The 22,631-nt window shown below is 35.5% G+C and overlaps 1 protein-coding gene across 1 annotated transcript in view; it reads left to right on the forward strand.

Moving 5' to 3' along the window:
- The window catches only part of Timeout (circadian regulator timeout), a 392,876-nt gene that overhangs the window by 11,511 nt on the left and 358,734 nt on the right, over nt 1-22,631 (forward strand). Inside the window, exon 12 of the mRNA XM_078180750.1 lies at nt 1,162-1,259. Within this exon, the coding sequence (XP_078036876.1) occupies nt 1,162-1,259 (98 nt within the window). The remainder of the gene's footprint in view (nt 1-1,161; nt 1,260-22,631) is intronic.

Genomic DNA, 22,631 nt, shown 5'->3' on the forward strand with positions numbered 1-22,631 from the left:
GGGGGGAGGGAGGGAATGGATGTGGAAGCAGCGCGAGAAGATAGAAGCCGAGGGTACAGCTGCTTCTCAATCCACTTGAATTTCATCGAATTTATTTCCGATGTCGGCCCCCACGGGATCCTCATTGCCGCTTCTAATGCAAATCTAATGTAAACCTTAATTTCTGCAATTTGCGGAGCGGCTATGTTAATTTCTTTCATCTGTTACCGGCCAATCCGGTCCAGGGGCTGCCATGGGACACCGGCTTGCAATTGTTGTCTTTAATTCATGTGTCGGCTCCAGTTTCGAGGCATTTGGTTTTTTGGGAATTTTTGGTGGGGAGATTATTGGAGGGATATAGTTAATAATATGTTCGTTTAAATTGGAAAACTAGTCTAGTTATTTTCTGCTCTGTCTAGAGTTACTCTTCTTGTTTAAATTTATTATTTTATTGTAGTGTAATTTTTTAAGGTTAGAGCTACTTATAGTGTGGGGTTATTTTCCTAATTTGGATTTATTTCTAGTCTGAAGTCATTTTTTTTGCCTGAAAATATTTTTAATTTAGAGTTACTCTTCAAGTATGGAATTATATTCCTAGTGCGAAGTTATTTTTCTAATATAGTATTATGGTATATTGCTATCCTGGGACTACTTATAAATCTGGAGTTACTTTTCTAGTTTAAAGATACTTCTGATTTAGAGTTATTTATCAAATCCGATGTTACTTTCCTAATCTAAAGTTATTTTTCTACTCTGAAAATACGTATAGTCTGGAATTATTTTTTGCACTGGAGTTATCATTTTGATATAAGTTATCAAGATGTTCCTAATTTGGAATTATTTGTTTCTATGCATATTATGCTACATTCCTCATATTTCAAAACCATATCATACAAAATGAACTCATCATACGTTTTCATTATAGAAAAATACAATAAATGACTAAACTAATTCCATAACTAACAAACTTAACATCTACTGTCGATAATACGATACCACAAAACTAAAAAACAAACATAAACTAAAACAGACTAAACGTAAAACATTATCCAAATTGAACGAAAAATTACAATTTATACTAAATCAGCAAGTGTTCTAATATTATTAAATAACTAATGATCACTACAAATTTTACAAAAATCTTTTTTCGATTCGACTAACAATAATTTTGTTGTGTTTCAGGGACGTCTGGCCCGAGAACGACTGCTTCGGTCGAGCGGACATCACAGCCGAGGAGGAGTTCCTGTCGCTGCGAGAGATCTTCTTCGCTGATTTGGGCGGTGAGTACCTTCTAATATATAGCAACGTCTTTGTTGCCAGTGTGAATAATTATCTTATAAGTAAAATGTTTCCGAGACTCGCAGTTCGAAACAAGTTTGCAGTGTTTTGTGTGTTCGGCGAATTCTTCGTTGCCATTGTTATGGAACTGCGAACCGGACAAATAAATATATGGGGAACCGACTCTCTAACTATAGTAATAGACAGAAAGAGAGGCTATAGTATCGTTCGAACTAAATAGTTTATTAATCAAAGTATATTCCCCCATAATTTGGAAAATAACCGTAGCGTCAATTGGTCCATCTATGGACTAGGCTAATTCTTAGCTAGGTTTTATTCTTGTAACGATCATCCTGTAAGGACGTCAGGAATCCCCATACGCTTAAAACACTATAATTCTTTAGAGCTGTATTGCTCGGATACGATGGTAAAAGTTTTGTCATCGACGAAACGAAAATAGTGCAGAAATAATAAATTATTTCTTAACAGAGCGAAACGTCGCGCGCTGAGAATATCCTGGCATTGTAACATATTGCACACCTTGTATAAACTCGAAGACGAAACGCTAACTATATTTCATTATGTTCGTGATCTTGGAATCTATTACGATAACAGAGTCTTGGATTAACTGTATAAGTTACAGTATTAATCGAGCTAACAGGCTAGAGACTGCTTTATCGTTGATTAAACCACTTGCCGTACTTTGCTGAGTCCGAATCGTGATGGAAATTACTATAGTAACAAATAATTAAATATGGATGTTATTCTGTTCTTTAAAATTCGAATCAAATCCTAATCCCTTGTTATTAATATTTAATAAATTAATAATATATATTATTATTATAAATAAAAAGTTTGTGGCAAAATTTGACATGCATCCCTTGATTTCAACAGATTTCCCTTATAAGCAATGTGGGTACGACTACTTATGGAACTGACTGTGTATCGTTGTATAGCCTATGGAATTTGTACGGGGTTAAGGTGCTGGAGTGACGAGGCGTTATCTTGTCCTGAAAAATACGTATTTAGGATCAATGATTTGCAGATATATAACTTGGTCCTATGGACGAATCCTCGAGATGCGTCATGGCGCGATTAAAAGTACGATTCGCGATGCGAATGGTGCGTTTGTTTTTCGCGACGCACGGTTCTAGGATCGGTCGACCAAAAAGGGTTCGTAATCCCCGGCTAACGCTGGCTCGAAGAGATCGTTTAAACGAAATTCCGGAAAATATCGCGCTAACGAGATTCTCGGAAACGGGACGACATATATTCGCAATCTCCGGTAGGCAGAGCTTGAGATAAAGTTAAAACTTGCTACTTTGAGAGAGCGTCGGTCGTTACCACTTTTTTGCCCGGCCTCCCTCCTTCTTCCCGCCCCGTACCGTGGCCCATGGGGGATTGCCGGTGCAACTTGGATTTATCGAGAAAATTATATTCACTGTACACACACAGAGAGAGAGAGAGAGAGAGAGAGAGAGAGAGAGACCCGTGAGAAACTCCCGGACGCTACTTTCGGCGACGCGCGATTATTAAGTAGAAACTCCCTTGTTGCGCGGGAGACCCGAAAGTAATAAGCCGGCTAATTTAATACGCGGCCGTTTTGTGATTAACCGGGCCCCGGCCCCGGCGTATTAGCTCGAAGATCGAGTTACCCGCCGCCGTTTAATCGAATCTACCGCGTCCACTGTAACTCTCGAATCGAAGCTTCTTCCGGCAATAATCGCCCCGCGGCGCCGACCGACCTTTGCTTCGAATTTATTGTAATGGGGATGAAGGTAATGCTCGGTCCTCGTGCTTTGGTCAATTTATAATGTTTTATTTAACGCTTTTCCATAGTGAATTTTATTGATCCCTTATTGATTTTGCAATTATTTCTCAGAAGGGACAGGGAATTAATTTTTATTCTGTCTAAATGTATTTGAATATTTATAGTACTTAATTATATTTATATTTATATTACTATATTACTTGTTATTTATTTATAGTATCTAATATTTATTTTAAATATTATTCACAAGGGATTAGAATTTTATTCGAATTTTAAAGAACAGAATAACAAAAATACTTAATAAGTATTACATATGAAAAATTCTTATAATTTCAACCAACTGCATTTCTGTTACAAATATTTACAATCATCGCCTTGTCAATTATCCTATCTAATATTTGAAAATCACCTCAAACGATTTAAAGCAATATAAAAAATATTACTTATTATCTTCACTCTTTCTCCAAGTATTTCAAATGAACGTCACCGTTACAAGTTCGCAAATATTCGGACAGCCAGCGAATTTATAATAAAATACAACGAAGTAGAAGCTCCGCAGTAATTTAAACAACGCGTAAACTCTTCCCTCAGAGATGAAATAAATGTTTATTCAACTGTCGTCCCGTCGGATTGATGCGGAAAGTTTTTATTTCGTAATTATCTTGATAGATCCGCGGGTAGTTACAACAATTTGTTACAACCGAGAGGACGCGAATGAGGACGGTTTTTAAACTTGCGCAACGGTTCCGCAGTTTTATTTTTGTTCCTTCGATAAAGCTGGCACATTTACGTCTAGATGATAAAGGGAAAAATTGTTGTAACGTAATATCTGCAATCTGAAGCGAAAATTTAAGAAAACACAGCTGGAATAATTATGCAGAAACGCGTTCATTTAAAGTACAATTTGAGAGCGCAATTTTCCTAGAGATAAATGAAGGGAGATGTAGATTTTTGTGTTTTATGCACTGTAATGACGTGTCAACCCTTGAAGGGCGTCTGGCGACACTAAGGCGTCGCTAAAATTATCATGGCAATGCTTCAAAATAATTTTTATCAAATTTACTTGTATTTAAAAAATTGTTAGGACCTATTACCTGTTACATAAGTCATAAAAGTCTGAACAAATATTTTGGATTTCTAATTAAATTGGCTCCGACTGTAAATGGTTAATTGTCGCATGGTATTAGAATCAATTCTTGATAAAATTGATAAAATTCACGCTTTTAAAATTTTGTAAAGCATAATCTGCAAGATTCTGCAGAGAATAAATACACTTTTATGTTGACTAATTCAGTATTTCTTTTCAAAGTCGCATAAATCATTAATGTAAACGTTGTTCAAAAAAAGAAGCCTTTAAATTTTATTTTATATCTTGCCATTCTAACAAAGTGCAACTTAAAAACTGAATTCACATGTTCTTAAGTAATCAATAACTTTAAAAATATGTTGCGTCCTAGGTTTAGATTTTTTTAGAGACATTTTTAAATAAAATTGTGAAGCTGTGAAAGAAAGTCAACTTTTTCGATCAAGCAAAAGAAGCTCTTCATTTTAGGGAAAGATATTTTATCATTTTTGTTGAATTCTACTGGAAAACTTAAAATTAGAATTAGACTGGAAAATCTGAAATTAGAATTGCAATGTAAAATCTCAAATTAGAGTAACAGTGAAAATTCTAAAATTAGAATTACAATGAAAAATCTAAAATTAGAATAACAATGGAAAATCTCGACTAGCACTCCGCCGTAATATTTAAAGAATGAAACTGCAAGGCTCTGCAGAAAATTCAGCTTCACCGCGAAGGAAAAGTCTTCTCCTTCCTCGTTCGAGAAGAAGACGCTCCGAAATTCTCGGTAGAATTTCGATTTTCGAGACACAGCGACCCGACGGCATCTTCCCGCGGCGTTGAATAATTTCTCTGCCCCGTAGACCGTCGTTTTCTGGTCGCCAGAATATTTTTTCGTTCGGCTAAGCTCGGCAAAGTGCGTCACCCCGTGAATATTTCGTGGGGTAGGTTCACGTGGAATCGGCACGATGAATTATCGCGGACGGTTTATCCGGGCGACAAACTCGCGCGTAATTAAATATGTAACGACGCGCGTTCAAACGCGTGTATGTATATACCATCCGCCAGGTTCGCATTCGTCCCGGCCCCGTTTGCTTAAATTTCCGTAAAAATAAATTAGCACGTCGCCAGATGCTTCTGCCGAGAGAAGAGAAAAGAGAGAGAGAGAAAGAGAGAAAGAGAAATAGGCACAGAGAGAAAGAGAAAAAGAGAGAGAGGGTTAAAGAGCGACATACACAGAGAGAAACTGAAAGCATAAAAGAGCGCATAGAGAGACTAAATGAAAGAGAAAAAGCGTGAGAAAATAAAAGAAAACGACAGTCTTTGAATATGCAAAGTACACCACATTGCATTAAAGCAACAAAAATTCTTTTCTCTGAGAAAAATCAAAAAACTTTGTTCGAGGCTTTGCTAATTTCATATTCTATATTTTCCTATAATTATTGGACCGCCGAATTTTTGGCAAAAATGAGTAGCTGAAATACAAAATCCTTAGAATAGATAGGAATTTATAAATATTATTGCACTATGTTCAGTTCATCAAAATTATTATAATATATATATTTTACTTCAAACTAAACGTTCACATTGTTCGTGTAAAATGGCTATTATTTTAAAGACTCCTTTATAATAAATAATTGAGGGTTATGAAAAATGATTGAGGGTTTAGATGATCATAATTTGTTCATAGTTATGAAATAACGTAAGATATATACTTTCAGTGCTTGGTAAAATTAGTATAGTAATTTTAAATTTGAAAACGTAAGAAGATTTAATAATATTCTTGTACTATGCTCAACTCATTAAAAATATTAGAAGAAATAATATATTTTTATATAAACATATAAAGAGACTAAAAGAAAGAGACAGAAAGCATAAAGCAATGAAGGAACGAAAGAAAGACAAAGAGAAATAGAGTACTGAGAGAGAGAGAGAAGTATAGATTAACTAAAATACAATTCTCATCGAAATGTTATCGATATTCGCGGAAAATATGTTGCGAAAGAGATTACGTCAGTAGAGTCGGATTTTCAATTTTGAATTTTTCAGAACATACACAGTGCGTCGAAAAACCTTTCAAAACCGAATAACTTTTTCATAATTGAGCCGAGCCGTGGCGATTTTCGGGGGATATTCGAAGGATTAGTTAATTAGATCACAGCTTAAAAATTGTTTTCAAAAATTGCGATTGGTTAGAATGATAAAAGAATTTAGAAAAAATAGAGAATAATAGAGCGAAAAGGGTTGAGGAAAATAAAAAATAAAAGTGCCAAATAGAGACAGATAGATATATAGTTAAATAAAGAGATAGATAGAGAGAGAGAGAGAGAGAGAGAGAGAGAGAGAGAGAGAGAGAGAGAGAGAGAGAGAGAGAGAGAAAGAGAGAGAGAGAGAGAGAGAAACGAAGAGAAAAAAACGATCGATAATAAGTGTAAAATAATAACAGAGAGGGTTGCAAAAGAGCAAAAGAAAGGCGTCGAGTGTAATAGAGCGAAAGAAAAAAAGGTATACATAATATACCTTATCTTACTATATCTAGAGAGAGAGAGAGAGTAAAATAGAGTAAAATGAGAGCAAAAGCGCGACAGAGGGAGTAAAAAACCGAGCAAAAAGAGAGTGAAAGATAGAAAGGAATACCTAACGAGAGGAAAAAGTTATAAACACGTAATCCCGGGCTAGGGGGTAGGGGGGAGGGGATCCTCGCGGGAGCGGTTTGTAATAACTGGCACGTACATCATAGCACAAATTTAATTAAACACTACGTCGGTATTCATTTCGCGCTTCTAATTTATGTATGAATAACTACGGTGTACGCGCCGCGCCGAGATTTCCATGACGTTCCGGCTCTACCGGTATGTATTTATCTATGTTTATTAACGGCTTAACAATAGCCGCGCCGCCGACGCCGTTCTGAACGTTTCAATGGCGTGTTGCAGCTGTTCACTTCCCCCTTTTGTTCCTGCCGCGTTTCGTTTAATAACTATAAACGCGGCCGCGCCGAGATTAGCGGCGTCTTCCCTAATAGGGAGCGCTAGCGCTGACACCTGGATTTCGGAAATTATGCAGATTTTTCTGCTGCAGTGGTTTTGCATCCAGTCGCAAAAATTTTCTGTTCCGGAACGCTTGCGCCAACTTCCAAAATAGCAGATCTGAGTATGTATATGCTATTTTGGAAGTTGGCGCAAGTATTTATATATATTATTACTATTAAATTATAGTATTATGTGAATCGTATGATCATTTACTATATGCAGCTGTTTTATATATGCAAGGAAATTCTAGTATTATGTAAGCATAAAATTAGGTTTTAATAGTGTAGAGTTATTTTCTTAATTGTTGGAAAGCGCTAATTCTACAATTTTAAATTCTATAATTCCGTAATTCTATGATTCGTTAGTTCGATAACTCTATAATTCGATATTCGATACTTCTACAATTCTATATTTCTAGAATTCGATGATTCTATAATCCTATAATTATGTAACTCGATAATTCGATAATTCAAGAGTTCAATGATTCTATAATTCTGTAACTTCAATAATTCGATGATTCGATGATTCTATAATTCGATAATTCGATAGTTCAGTAATTCTATAATTTTATAATTGTGTAACTCGATAATTCAACAATTTTATGATTCTATAATTCTGTAATTCTATAATACTATCATTCTCTGATTCGATAATTCGATGATTCAATAAGCCTAGAGTTTTACAGTTCTATAATTCTATAATTCGATAATTCGATAGTTGGATGATTCTATAATCCGATAATTCTAAAATTCGATAATTAAATAATTCAATGATTCTATAATCTTATAATTCTATAGTTCTGTATTTCTATAATTCTGTAACTCGATAATTCAACAATTTGATGATTCTATAATTCGATAATTCTATTATTCAATAATTCGATAGTTCGATGATTCTATAATTCTATCATTCTATGATTTGATAATTCGATAATCAATAATCCTTTAGTTTTACATTACTATAATTCCATAATTCTACAATTACATAACCGTACAATTTTATAATTCAACAATCCTATGATCCTATAAATCTACAATTATATAATCAAGTAAAACATATTATAATAAGTTAAAATATCAAGTAAAATATAAAGTCTATAAAAATCCTACAGTTTCTGCATTTGTATAATCCTATAATTTTATCAAAATACTCGTTCCAAATAAGCTATCCACTCTCGATTAACATTCTACGCGAAAAAATCATAAAGTTATCAGATTCTTCTTTCTCGAATAATTGAATAGGCGATCACCTATTTAGAGAGAAGATACCTATCCCGTGTCAAAACACACACACACGCACACACAGAATAGCCCGCGAGCTTATCGGATATCGTATAAAATATCGGTTATGGATATATAAGATTATTGACATATTGTGTTTCAAATAAAATAAAAGCCCCGTTCGTCTTTATTAAATATTTTATGAAATCGAATGCGCCGGGACGCGGCGACGGCGGCGTAAATATTATGCATCAATGTTCGCCGACGTATAAATAACGCCCTCGAACGCGCCCGGTCTCGAATAATGAAATGTAGGTTACCCAATTTTCGTCGGACAATTTTTCGAAAAATTCTCCCGTCGCGCCGAAAGTTATAACTGTTCGTTCGAACGAAGTCTGATCAGTTTTACGTTAGCACGAACATATCGAAATTGCCATAACAATATCAAAGCTGACCCGGATTCCATTGTAATAAAATAAAAAAAAAATAATAATAAATGGAGGACGTCTTTTGTTTCCGGCGTTTCGATTTTTCGTTTCGCATATGGTAATCGTTGGTTAGTAAAAGCTCGCATGAAGCCGTTCCGATATTTTATTTTTAATCCCCCTTCAATGAAATAATTTGCAGCAGCGGGAAAGTTTTAATACACGAGTCTGGTTTCAGCACTGAGAATTGTTATACTGCGGCGCGGTTGAACAGAACGTTACATGTAATATAAAGAGTAGAATAATAGTCGATTAGACTGGCGATTTTATGCGCTCGCGAAAAGAACTATGAGAGATAATAGACGAAACAATAGAATTATTTCCGTTCAGTGATAATACGTAGTAAATTAAAATATAATACTTATATAATGCTTCATTCAAGCTACGTAATGAATGTGAAACTAATTAACGAGATTAAGTTTATTACTTCGTACGATACCTATGTTTGCATATTTTAAATAATATTTTACCTGTTATTAACTCATTAAATGTTAACACGGTTTTATTAATAATCTCGGACAACATTTTCATTATTTATTCGAAATCCTGTTTGACCTATTTTTAACTTGTTACAAGCTAATATAATTTCCTTAATAATTTCCGCACATATTTTACATTTTTATTTGAAATTCTTACCCGTTTGCAATTTAACTATTTAATTTATAGTTTCTGACCGCGGTTTTACTTTTAATTTCAATTTAGTTATTAAACGTAGGCTTTTAATATTTAATATTCAAACTCCAACAATATTAAAATTATTTTCAAACGTGATAAAATAATTTTTCATGGCGCCTCAGAGTCGCCGATCGAGTGCAAAAGGTTAAAGCAGACAATGTTTATCCTCCACGAATTTACATGTGCTAAACGAATAATAATCAATAAGTAATACCTGTACTAGGTTATGTTAATGCGGTAATTATTGATTCACGCAACACGTATCGACACGCCGACTACACGGGGGAACAGGTGTAGGCGTCGAACGTAAACGAGATTTCCGATTTTTGCTGGACGTTAATAATTTAAAGCGCGTTTTGCCCCGGACGGGAATAATGAGACGCTATTAAAAATCTGCCTAGAGCATTCGTTTCGTCTGGTTCCCGTTACACTGGTGAATGCGGTTCTGTATACACATCGCTTCGCCGGCGAATGTATGCGTTTCCATGTTACGAGTGCGACGTATGTGTATATCGTCGTTCCCCGGATTGATTGACGTTAATTGTACGGCTTGCTTGTACGCCGGTGCTGCAGGGCGTCGAATATTTTCGACCGACACGTCATGCGCATAGATTAATACACAGAGTGTCACCGAGCTGCCGGCCGGCGTTACCAGCGAAACTGATTATTACATGAAAAACGGTCGCAGATGCGATTTACGTGTTACACTGCCACGATTATGCGGGTTTCTTTTTATTATTACGCGATACCGGCTGTTTCTCGTTGTCGAACGAGTTGTCGTTCTTTGACAGCTTTCGAGAGATTAACCCTTTACATTTGAGGATATTTTAACTTTTAAGGATAAACTTATTTTGGGTGTCCTGAAATATCGGCATTTTCTATAACTAATTCTTGCAACTTGTAGATACGAAATTGAATTCATATAAAAATTATACTTTTAACTAATCCGCGATATCGGCTCGAATTTAGTGGCTGTTTCTCGTTGTCGAACAAGCTGTCGTTCTTTGACAGCTGTCGAGAGATTAACCCTTTGCACTCGAGGATATTTTAACTTAAAGTATAAACTTATTTTTGGATGACCTGAAATATCTGCATTTTCTATAAGCAATTGGTATATCTTGTGCATATGAAATTGAAGTCATGTAGCAGTTATACTTTCTAACATTTCTTTAAAAATAAATAGATTTAACAATGTAAAAATATTTTCAGAAATTTGGTACAACAATCTTGAGTAGCGCCTTGAAGTTACCACTCGAGTGGAAAGGGTTATGACAACTGAACTTTTATGCCAGATAAATTGTGGTAATCTTTTGGAAATTATGACTTTTCATGTTTTGTATTGTAATTAATTTTTAATTTTGTTATCTATTGTAATTTTTGACGAAATTGTAATTATGCTGATTTTAAAGTTACTGGAATTCTGTGGCGAGAATAATAATAATAGTAATATAGTCAAGGTTACATTTTTTGGAAACTATATCTTTTTCATATAATTAAATTTTGAAGGTTTAATTTTATTGTAATTTTTATCGAAGTCGTAATTATACTGATTTTAAAGTTACTTGAATCCTACGGTTAGAATAATAATAATAATTATTATATAGTCAAGGTTATACTTTTTGGAGATATGTCTTTTTATGCAAATTAGTTTCGAAGGTCTAATTTCACTGTGATTTTGATAAAAATTGTAATTATTCTGATTTTGAAGCTGCTCGAATCCTACGGTTATAATAATAATAATAATATAGTCATGAAGGTTATGTCAAAGCTATAGTATGCTCACAGGTTATCATAAGCTCGCCAGAAATTGGGTACCTCCCGATAAAGCATTAATTTTTTGATAACGTTCCGGCCCCCGACGAACGACCGCGGACCGCGTTTTATGCGTTCGGTCACGTGAGCCTTCGTATAAAAGAAGTTTACCCGTAATCAAGTAGTAAAAGAAACTCGCCGGCGGCGGGCTGTGCAGGATGTTCTTTCTACCGACCTGAAACTGGAACAGGGGAATATTACTTTCTTTACATATTCGCGGCGTTATGTTTTTATGACTTTACCTGATACGCTAGTATACCACTTTCGTTATTAAAAGACGCCGAGCGTTATGTATTGTCACGCGCGGTGACGATCTTCACGTCCAGAGAGCGTCCGGCTTACGCGGAACCACTTACGGAGTTGCCGGTGTCATTATGTTGATGAAGGATCGGTCTTCTTGGGCCCTCTCTTGGCCCTCTTCTTATTCTTGTTCGCTTCCGCGTGTGTGTCACGGAACGAGGATCGAAACCCATTTTTCAGTTCCTTTGCACGATTTTTATAGTTAATTCTTTCATATTGCTCAGACGATTACATAATTACTACAAAAACATTTTTATAACAATTTGGAATACCAGGTGTGATATGGTGCGTTTATTGTTATTAGTAAATTATTTTGACATACTTATTTTGGCGTATTTAGGGCAAAAATTAATAGCCGGTTTTTGGAACACAATAGAAGTTCATAGGATTGAGAAGTGGTGACCCACTTTTTCTCGGTCAATAGTATTATTGAAGAGAGAAACAATTTTTAAAGAGGCTTTTGTTGTTTGCAACGAATGTATAATATTTTTATTTTGGAAATGATGGAAATGCAGAACTTGATTTTTGTAATTAGTGCTTTTATTTGTTTGAGTTTGTACGACAGAAGAAATGAACAAAAAGTCACTTTTAAGTTTCATGTGTACTGATTTTTGTACAATTATTTGACAAATTTTAATTATTCACTGAATTTCAATTTTTCACTGAATTTCTATTATTTACTGAATTTCTATTATTCACTGAATTTCAATTTTTTATTGAATTTCAATTTTTCACTGAATTTCTATTATTCACTGAATTACAACTGATTCAATTGAATTTACAATTCACTGAAACACGCTTATTCATTAAACAGAGAAAACTTTGTGTTTATTTCATTCTTCGCTCTCTAACGCTGTCAAAATATTAATGGAAAATTCAATGAAACAGTGGTTGGCAATGTGGAACCGCGTTAAAAAGCTTGCCATAAGTGGAGAAATTTAATTTACTCTTTTAATGAACCAGCATGATGGAACGACGAAAGTAATACAGAATTCCTCTTATACCGTGACCGAGTGAAAAAAGGCTCAAGTATTTTGAAATCATGGACAAAATAATTAAGTACAATAAAAATTGACAGAGAGTTATGCACTGTAAAATCAGGCAGACTGCATTTTCAGTTATATTTGTTTTATAAATTGTTTTTTATCTTTTATCAAAAGATCGTGGAAAAAGCCATAAGTTCTCCAAACATCATGCTACTTGTTACAATTATAGATAATGACTAGTCCTTAGCTTTCACGCATTAATTACAGAATAAAATATAACTAATGCAAATACTGTAAATAATGACTGTATAATACATAATATGTACAATTCTATTATTAAACGTATTTAAATAAAATTATTTGAAAATATGATAAAAATTGAAATAAGTGAAATAAAATAATAAAGCAAAAATAAATATATAAATTAAGTATAATCATAATATGAATATATTATTCAGGATTTCTGTTAAACATAATTTTTTCGTTTCTCTGTGTCGAGATATTTTATTCTTTTGCATTAATGTTGTTAGAAAATCATGACTATTTTTCGTCCTTAATAATATCCTTGATGGTACAAAAGATTTAAATTTTGTTTCCATTCAATAGAAACGACTGGCAGTTGTATTTATTAAATTATGCGCGAAATGTTCGTCGCGAGTCTGACCCTTTGTCACAGTGCAACGGGTTAACCGTCTAAAGGACCCAGCATCCACCGCATTCCGTAAATCTCGCCTCCAAAAGCCTATCAATCGCCCCCCATCGAAGCATCGCAAATTTTATGAGCCAACCCTTAAAAATTCTCGGTCGCCATCTTGAGGAGCCTCTGCGGCCGACGTGGCTCCGCGAAAAACTAGAAAAATGGATCCGTGTGCGCGGAGCAGGTTGAGAAATAGCAACAGGCTGCGTTTAAACCAGATCCTGTATCCGAATCGGAAACTGTTCCCCGTCCCTCCTCCCACCTCCGTCTACCGACGGAATCAGCTAATTTTTGTGCGGCGCTCGCACGTTTCGACTTCGCTCCGCCGCCAGCAACAGGAGCCTTGCGTGTCGCGGCGCACGTGGGGCTCTGACTTTTATTTCGCAACACACGCACGTGCCCGATGCTGTTCCGCATAATGGACCGTCTGCCGCGCGTTGATGAAACGGCCCGCGAAAATCGGAGTATATTTCGGTATGTATAGACTAGCCGGCTGCTCGCCTTTTTTTTTTTTCTTACCAAGTTTTCTCGCTCGAGATAAACGACCGGCTTACACGGAGAAAAATTAGTCGGCGCTTCGGTATTTTTCTACGAAGACGGTGGCCACGGCTGCTCGCGGTTTCTCTGCGGAAATTTGTTGCTGTTTGCGCACCGTGTACGAAGTTGTTCACGATTATGCTTCGGTATTTTCTTGGGTTTCTGATCGAGGTCTTAACCGTTTCTGCTTCGAGATTTTTATGGGGGTAACAATGCAAAGTGAGGCGTGTGATGTAATTGTGGTTGAATTATTAGATACTTTTAACTTTAGAACTAATAAATTGGTCAGAATAAAACTGGTTTCGAAATTTTTCTTCTGTAATTAATAATTTACTGATTCGTAAGATTAATTATATTGTGTATTGATTAGTTTATATTGAACTAATTGTAAATTATGCAATAATTTATTTTATTTTATTTTTATTTATTGTAACCAAACGTGTCAATCGTCTTTGTATTATTCAATACGTAATTGTAATTTATCTTGTAATTAAATAGCGGATTTCATTCATATATGAAAAGTATTAGGAGATTAAATACAGAATAATGAAATTAGTTGAAAATTTTGAGATTATTGTCATCTGATTTTTAATTAACTAAATATATTGACAGAGGACATTTATTCGTCGCATGTTCAATTTCTATTTTGCATAAACGTCCATTGTAATACTAGAATTAATATTAAAGTTTTCAGTTAATTAGACACAATTACTGGAACTAAAGTATGCAAAGAATGCAATATTATTGTTGAAATTAAAGTATGAAGTGAATGACAACGCTATTGTTAAAATAGTAATAAAAAGTGATTGAAACGCTATCGACGATATTAAAATATCAAATGAACGAAACATAATTGCTGACATTAAAGTGTATAATGAACGCGATACTATTATTCAAATTGAAGCATAAACTATATTAAGCATAATTGTTGAAATTACAGTACATATACATGTAATGATCGAAGCACTATTATCGATATCAAAGTATCAAATGAATGGAACACTATCGTTGATATTAAAGTATCAAATGAATGATCACAATTACTATAATTAAATTATATAGAGAACGAAATACCTACATTTTGTTGAAATTAATTTATAAACTAAATTACGTACAATTACTAGAATTAGAGTATCTGATAAATAAAATACTATTGTCGACATTAAAATATGAAATTATTGATATTAGAGTATGAAATTAATTATCACAATTACTATAATTAAATTATATAGAGAATGAAATACCGTCAGTTGTCGAAATTAATTCATAAACTCAATTAAGCACAATTACCAAAATTAGAATATCTGATAAATCCAGTACTATCGTCGATATTAAAATATCAAATGAATGAAACACTATGATTCATATTAAAGTATCAAATGAATGCATTACAATTACTATAGTTAAATTACATAGAGAATAAAATACTTACTATTGTCAAAATTAATGTACAAATTCAGTTAGTTACAATTGCTAAAACTAACGTACCTAATTAATGCAATATTATTGTTAATATTAAAATATTAATTGAATGAAACACTATCATTGATACCGAAGTATCAAATAAATATAACGTAATTACTATAATTGAATTACATAGAGAATAAAATACCTACTGTTGTCAAAATTAATTTATAATCACAATTAGCACAATTACTAAAATTAGAGTACCTAATTGATGCAGTATTATCAAAAGCTTCAAACAAACACTATTTCTGAACTTAACCTACAAAATGAAAGCCTATCATCTTTAAACACGGTCCCCAAAAATTACACACATAAAATGAAAATATCTATTTTTCAAATTCACCAAATCTATTTCTAATTCAACCAAATCTATTAGTTCGATTGAAAAATACAAATTGCCACGAATATCATTTCCATCGGCTACGGCAGCGTTTCACCGACTGCAACGCGGCCGCGAGGTATAGCGTTACAAGAAAAGAGTATGCGGCACACTGCAGTCCAATTTTTCCGCCTCCGGCATACATACGATCCTAACTTGTTGGTCTGAATACTTGATGGATGCGTCAGAATAGAAGACCCATCAGTTTTTCTCGAGCGCGGGAGGTCGAAGGTTTGATGAATGAAGACCGATCCTAGAGCGCGCGCGCGCGCGACGAGGCAGAATTTACATCGTGCCCCGTTAGAAACGATCCCTGCCATATGCCCGCCATTGCTATTCATCCTGTTTTCATTCTTGCCGGGTTTTATGGTCCATAACTTAGTGTCTTCTCGGAAGATATTTCCCCGCGATCGTCCTCCACCGCCTCTTCCCACCACGCGTTTCTGTGCATTCTCTCTATCTGTTCCCGGCGCTGCTGCTCTGTCAGCCTGACGGACGCGCGATATATTACCCTTTGATTCGGATTTCCGCGGCACGCGGACGAGACCGGTGACGTACCACGAACGAAATAAGTTTGTTTACCGGTGTGTCGTCTTCTGTCGGGGCTCTCGCCTCCCATCGGAATCACCTTTGGTCAGCGTTTCCGAATAGGATATCTACGTGTATGGAATAACGCCGTCGCGCTCGTCCTTCGAGTTCATGGCGGTGCGGCGCCGATGCAACTCGATACCTCCGATAGGACACGACGTTTTACAACTAGCTCTTGTTTCGGCTGTTTCGTCGAACGAGGACGTCGAATGACGAATGCTGATTCGGGTTGCCAACGATTCTTTCATAGATCAAGCGCGAGATTAGGGAAACGGTGTCACAGGTAGCACAGGTTCTCTTGTGCACGGTGATCTATAATAGTGGTACTGTGTATTTATGAAATAAATATTTATAAATAGAACGCAAAGGTGGTTAGATATTAGTTGTATAATTTTTTAGGCATAGCGATTTATAGACTAGTTATTAGTATTACTAAAATACCGATTAATGCGCGTTTGGGAAAGAAATATAGATAGAGCGCGAAGCAGACATTAGTTCCTAAAATATTAATAAATGATCGATGAAGTATTAACAATTAACAGTATTAATTATATATATAATTATATAAATATAATTATATATATATAATTATATATATAATTGGAGTATGATCTAACACTTTTGCCTCTGTAATAGTTAACAAATTATTCGTTCATCTATAAAATACCGATTTATAGGTTATCGGTCGATAAAGTGTCAATATGAAAAATATTCTATCAATATCTTGTTAAGTATAAATATTATTCCGTTGTTTTGAGGCTGAATAAAATTTTGTCTTCTTGCCATCGGTATTTAACCATTTCAGTAAATATAGACGAATTTTTCATATAGTAATTTCAGAATGTATACTTTCGTTTAACTGAGAACCAAAGAATTAAATATAGACGAACGCGATAAATATTTTTCCTTTCCCTTCTAACAAATTATTACAGCAGAAAAAGTGCTCATCCTTGTAATTACGAAGAAAATGGTACGGCAAGGGGTTAAGGAAAAAATGAAAAATGGAACAGTTGATCGAAGTCCGATCGAAAACTAAATAATCCTTTCGTTATTTCTATCGAACCATACACCAAACAATCATTTCGTTATTTCAATCGAGCGTACGCGGCTGTCCTCGATACGATTTCTCCTCCACTTAAGTAGAAAGCATTTCGTCTTCCGATTAGTATTGCTGCCGTTTCACGGGCGCACAATCGTCTCGAGAATCATAAACCGAAAGAGCATTTCCGGTTGCACGAAAGTATGGTACTCCGATGAAACGAGATCACTGTGGTGCCGTTAGTGAGGTGGAAAAGTGGTTCCTAGAGTGCTTTCACGAAATATAAAGCCGCCGACCGAGTTTCCATGAATTGCTTAGAAAATATGGACGTCCGATAACAGAAATCCCGAACGTTTCATCCTTTTAATAAACAATCCGCGAGAACCACGGGAACCGTTATCCGTAGCGCCGCGGACGGGTGGCCCGCTCGATCATCGGTTTCACATCGCAGGCGCCACGCTTACGCAAAATAACAATTGTCCGCGGTTGTTGCAAGAAACGTAAAATAAGATAGACGCTTTATTTTTCGAAGTAACTGTGATTCATTATTGTTTTGGAAATAAAAATTTATTATTACTTTGGAAATTATTATAGTTAGTTTTTATAGATTAGGTTAAGTTTTAGATTAAGTTTTTGTAGATAATAATAATGTAATATTATTTTGGAAATTATATTAATTTATTAATCTTTCATAGATAACAGTAATTTAATATTATTTTGGAAATTATAATAATTTATTAATTTTTTATAGATAGTAATAATGTAATATTATTTTGGACATTATATTAATTTATTAATCGTCTATAGCTAATAATAATTTACTATTATTTTGGAAATTATAATGAATACTAATTCTGGAAATGATAATAAGTAATAATTTCTTCTTTGGTAAAAATTTCTGCGAAATTAATATTAACAACAAACAAAGACTAATCAACGAAGCTATAAAACAAATCACAATGCAAGATATTAATTAAATAATTGAAATGACAACTGCAAACCTCAAACACGTCACATCAAATACTCTTTCGAAATTTTGACAACTTGCAACTCTTAACTTAACTTAATAAATAAATACTGGTACGAAATTTCGTTTTCGATTCACCAAAAATAAAATCGCCCCCCATTTTTCAAATTAACGAAGTTTAAAAACGATTTTCATCCCCAGCTCCTTGTAGTTCGACCGCGGATCTTCGCGCAAACCAGACATTATCTACACAAATAGCCAGGAAAGGGAGCCAAATCCAAATTTCCTCCATTCTCTCGAACCCTTTGAAGTCGAATCTATTTGAAGTTCCGAATCCAAACATCGCCCCTGACTCGGAATATTTTCATTCTGCGCGAGATCTTTCTCATTTCGCGCATATGAAATTCAGCACGTATTCCCGAACCGCGTTTCGTTTTTCGGATTCGTTATTGCCAACATTGGTTTAAGCGGATGCATTTAACTGAGAATCAAAGAATTTTTCATATAACATTTTCAGAGTGTACACTTTCGTTTAGTTGAAATTCAAAGAATTTTTCATATAGTAATTTCAGAATGTATACTTTCGTTTAACTGGGAATCAAAGAATTTTTCTTATAGTAATTTCAGAATGTACATGTACTTTGGTTTAACTGAGAATCAATGAATTTTTCATATAATATATTGAGAATATACACTTTTGTTTAGGTGAGATTCAAAGAATTTTTCATATAATATTTTCAGAATATACATGTTCGTTGCATTTCTTCAATCTAGATTCGTGTAGAAATTAAATTATCAACTTCCACTATTTTATTACAACTAGACTTTCTTTTTAAAGTTTAGACACGATTTAAAATTTAGACTTAACGCAATAATATATTTTAATTTTATATAAAAATAAAATAAACAAATAGCTTTGGTGGTCGAAAGTAGACATGCGACAGCACAGTGTTATATATTTTTACTTTTTCTCCCGCTTGAAATTACAAATACTAATTTTTGTTAAGGTTATAGTACTCCTACGATATCGTTAAGTTTCCTTTGATGTTGCTACACGATCCACGGCGAAATCCGCATCCCTCGTAATCCGGGGAAAATTGTTCTTCGTCTGGTAATGTCATCCACGCGTCAGCTATTATTTATTAGCCGGTAGGTTGTTACGGTTTATTTATGACGGGCGGTCCCGATGTAGTCGTTTTATTTCGTTTTCCACTCGCGCGGGATCGATATCGACGAGCTGTCGCATTTTCAATAAATTATAAGCTATCATTCACAGCCGGCGAGCCGTGTTCGGGTGGAAAAAAAAAAAAAAATAATCAGCACGGTCGGCGACCATGCATTTACACAATGCCGAGGCGAGACGGCACTTTTGGTGCCGCCGCCGCCGCCGCTGGTGTCCTGTTTGCCTATCCTGGTCGCGCGCACCGTTCAAGGAACAATGACCGGGATCGAATAGTCGGTTCGAGGTGGTTCGAGTGGAACACAGACGGAAATTTACATCCTCCATTCGGCCGGATGATCGCTACCGTATGTCTACATCTCTGCATCACGCTGGCGCTGCTCCCGGGCTCGCCTAGACCACGACACTTGCACCAATTTACCTAGAATCACCGTTCCACGTCCGCCTTCCTCTGATTAATCCTCGAACGGTAGACGGGGAGTCTGGCAACGACACGGGCATCAGCGCCAAGAACGTTTCGAATGGCCACTGTTCTGTTCGAACGCGTCGCGCTTAAGCTGCGACGCGTCGTTTACCTTTTTCACGGCACACGGTTGTCCCGCTAAAGAAATTCAATGACAAGTTGTTATAAATTTTGTATTATTACATGTTGCAATTGAACTAAAGACTTGAATTTACTTTATTTAGAAATTCGTAATTATACTCCAGAGACATTCGCGTATCCAGTAAATCAATTATTACTTACAGTTAATCAATTATTATTATTACAGTTAATCAATTATTATATATTAGATATATATAAGAGAAACTACAGAGATACAGAAATTATATAATACTGCTGTAAATCCAAGGTGGCAGCCTCACGGTTCGGTTTCTCCGAAATTCCAACATTATTATTACTGTACTGTTTTTTGAAGGATGAGGACTGGAATAGTATAGTGTAAACTGAATTAACTGTCTATATGTTATAAGTTCGTTTAACCTCTTAGGCAAGGACGGATTTTGCGCGAATGAAATTTTTCGTAATTAAACTACCATTTTTCTTTATATACATATATATGTATATATTTTTTTAGTATAGCTATATATATTCGTTTCTTAATGTATTTTATAAATACAGTTTCACTATAATCGTTTACTGTCAATTACTAAGTAATGATACAATTGCGTAGAGCACGAAACATCTGCGGAGGCCGCTATAATGCCGCGTCGTGCCTAAGAGGTTAAAATTGGAAAAACTATGCACTGTAGGCAATTTAAAAATTTCAATTTGAAATCTATCACAATTTAAAAATTTCCACTTGAAATCTATAGTAATTTAAAAATTGCCACTTGAATTCTATCATAATTTATAATTTCCACTTGAATTCTATTGTAGTTTAAAATTTCCACTTGAAATCTATCGCTATTTAAAAATTTCCACTTGAAATCTATCGCAATTTAAAAATGTTCTCTTGAAATCAATTCTAATTTAAAAATTGCCACTTGAAATCAATCACAATTAAAAAATTTCACTTGAAATTCATTGTAACTTAAAATTTCTATCATATCTCAAAATATCTATATACATTTCTATTAAAAATCTTCTAGAATACTGAAACTAATTATTACTAACTAATTGCTATAAAAAATCTATCCATCTGTATTATCTTACCTAAGTTCACGCATACCGAACAACACAACTAATTTTCGAGCAACACTGTGCAATCCATCCGACTAACCTACAGAAACGCGAAAACCCCGTTAAAATTCTTCCCCCAACAAATATCCCCGATCGAAAAATCGCATTCCCCGGCAATTTTTTTCCACGCCGGATATCTCTTCGCAAACAGCCGCGCAACAGCCGATATCATCGAACAAAACGAAACCCGCCGCGCGAGCCAACCCCACTTCACGGGCGAAACTCAAAACACAGTGAGTTCGGATAGCGGAGTCGCGGCGTTAATTGAAAATCGCGCGTCGGCCGCAATCCGCGGCGGCCGAAATCGCGTCACGCCGCCGTTAATTATCGCGGGGCCAGCGTCCCGAAATTCCCCTTGATTTAAACGCGGGCGAGGGGTTGGTAGGCGCTCGCTCCGGGAAACAAAAAAAAAAAACAAAAAAATCGTTATTTAGGGATAAACCGACCGGCGACAGTCCCCGCCGAATTTTTAACACTGATTTGCATTCATGGGCCGCGTGCCCGGGGTGTGGCTATTAACCGAGGCAATTTCATGGAATTTAACCTTCAATCATAACTTCATTAACCGGCCCGACGGGGCGGCGGTAGAACAGAAGAGGGGTGGGGGGAGCGGGTGGTGGTGGTGGTGGAGATGGAACAGAGGGGGTTGCGCGCTTGCTGGAAACGCCGCGTTGCAGTTTAGGGGCGGCGAGGGGGTGGGGGGTTGAAGTGCTCTCGTGGCCCTCCGGCCCCGCATCAGCCGGCATACCATTTGTATAGCTCATAATAGGTTCAGATAGCGACGAGAACCATTCAACACAGTGTTTCCAGCCTCCGCCCACCTCCCCATGGTTTTTCCTGTTTTTAAGTGGCCGATTTACCCTCCGAACGACGACGGGGATGGGAGACACCGTGTCGGCGCGTCGCGAGATTCTTCGCGCCTGTTACCGAGACGTTTAGCTCGCGAGAGGGTCTACGTAACATCCGCCGCGACTTGTTTGTACTTTATAGGTTCTGCGCCATTGGTTAACCCTTTGGAGACGCGTGGCTTTTTGGTGATGGAGGATAGCGAGGTCACTTTGGCTTCTGGCGAAGTTTTTATTGAGAACTAGTGTCGGGGGTGAATAATGAAGAGTCAGGAATTATAAGGAAGATAATTATATGAGAGAGTTTGGGAATATTGTTATATTGCTTTGAATTGATTAAGATTATTGGAATAAGGAGTATATTGTTATCAATCCTTTGCTTTGTAATATTGTTGGAGAATCGTGAAGATTTGAGAGAAAGGTTACTAGATATTTACGTCGTAGCTCTTAAATTGAAATTATATTTTTTAAACATTGAAGTCAAGATTGTTATATAATAAATATAGATTTTTTATCTGGTGTAGAAATTTATTAGTAATAAGTGAATGCTAAACTACGTAACTGTGAAATAAGTCGTAGCGTAAGAGGTTGAATTCTTGTTTTAAATAATTACTTAACGTAATTTTTATTTTGTATAAAAATTTTTAGTC

Source organism: Augochlora pura, chromosome 5 (assembly GCF_028453695.1).
Source record: "Augochlora pura isolate Apur16 chromosome 5, APUR_v2.2.1, whole genome shotgun sequence".
Lineage (NCBI taxonomy): Eukaryota > Metazoa > Arthropoda > Insecta > Hymenoptera > Halictidae > Augochlora > Augochlora pura.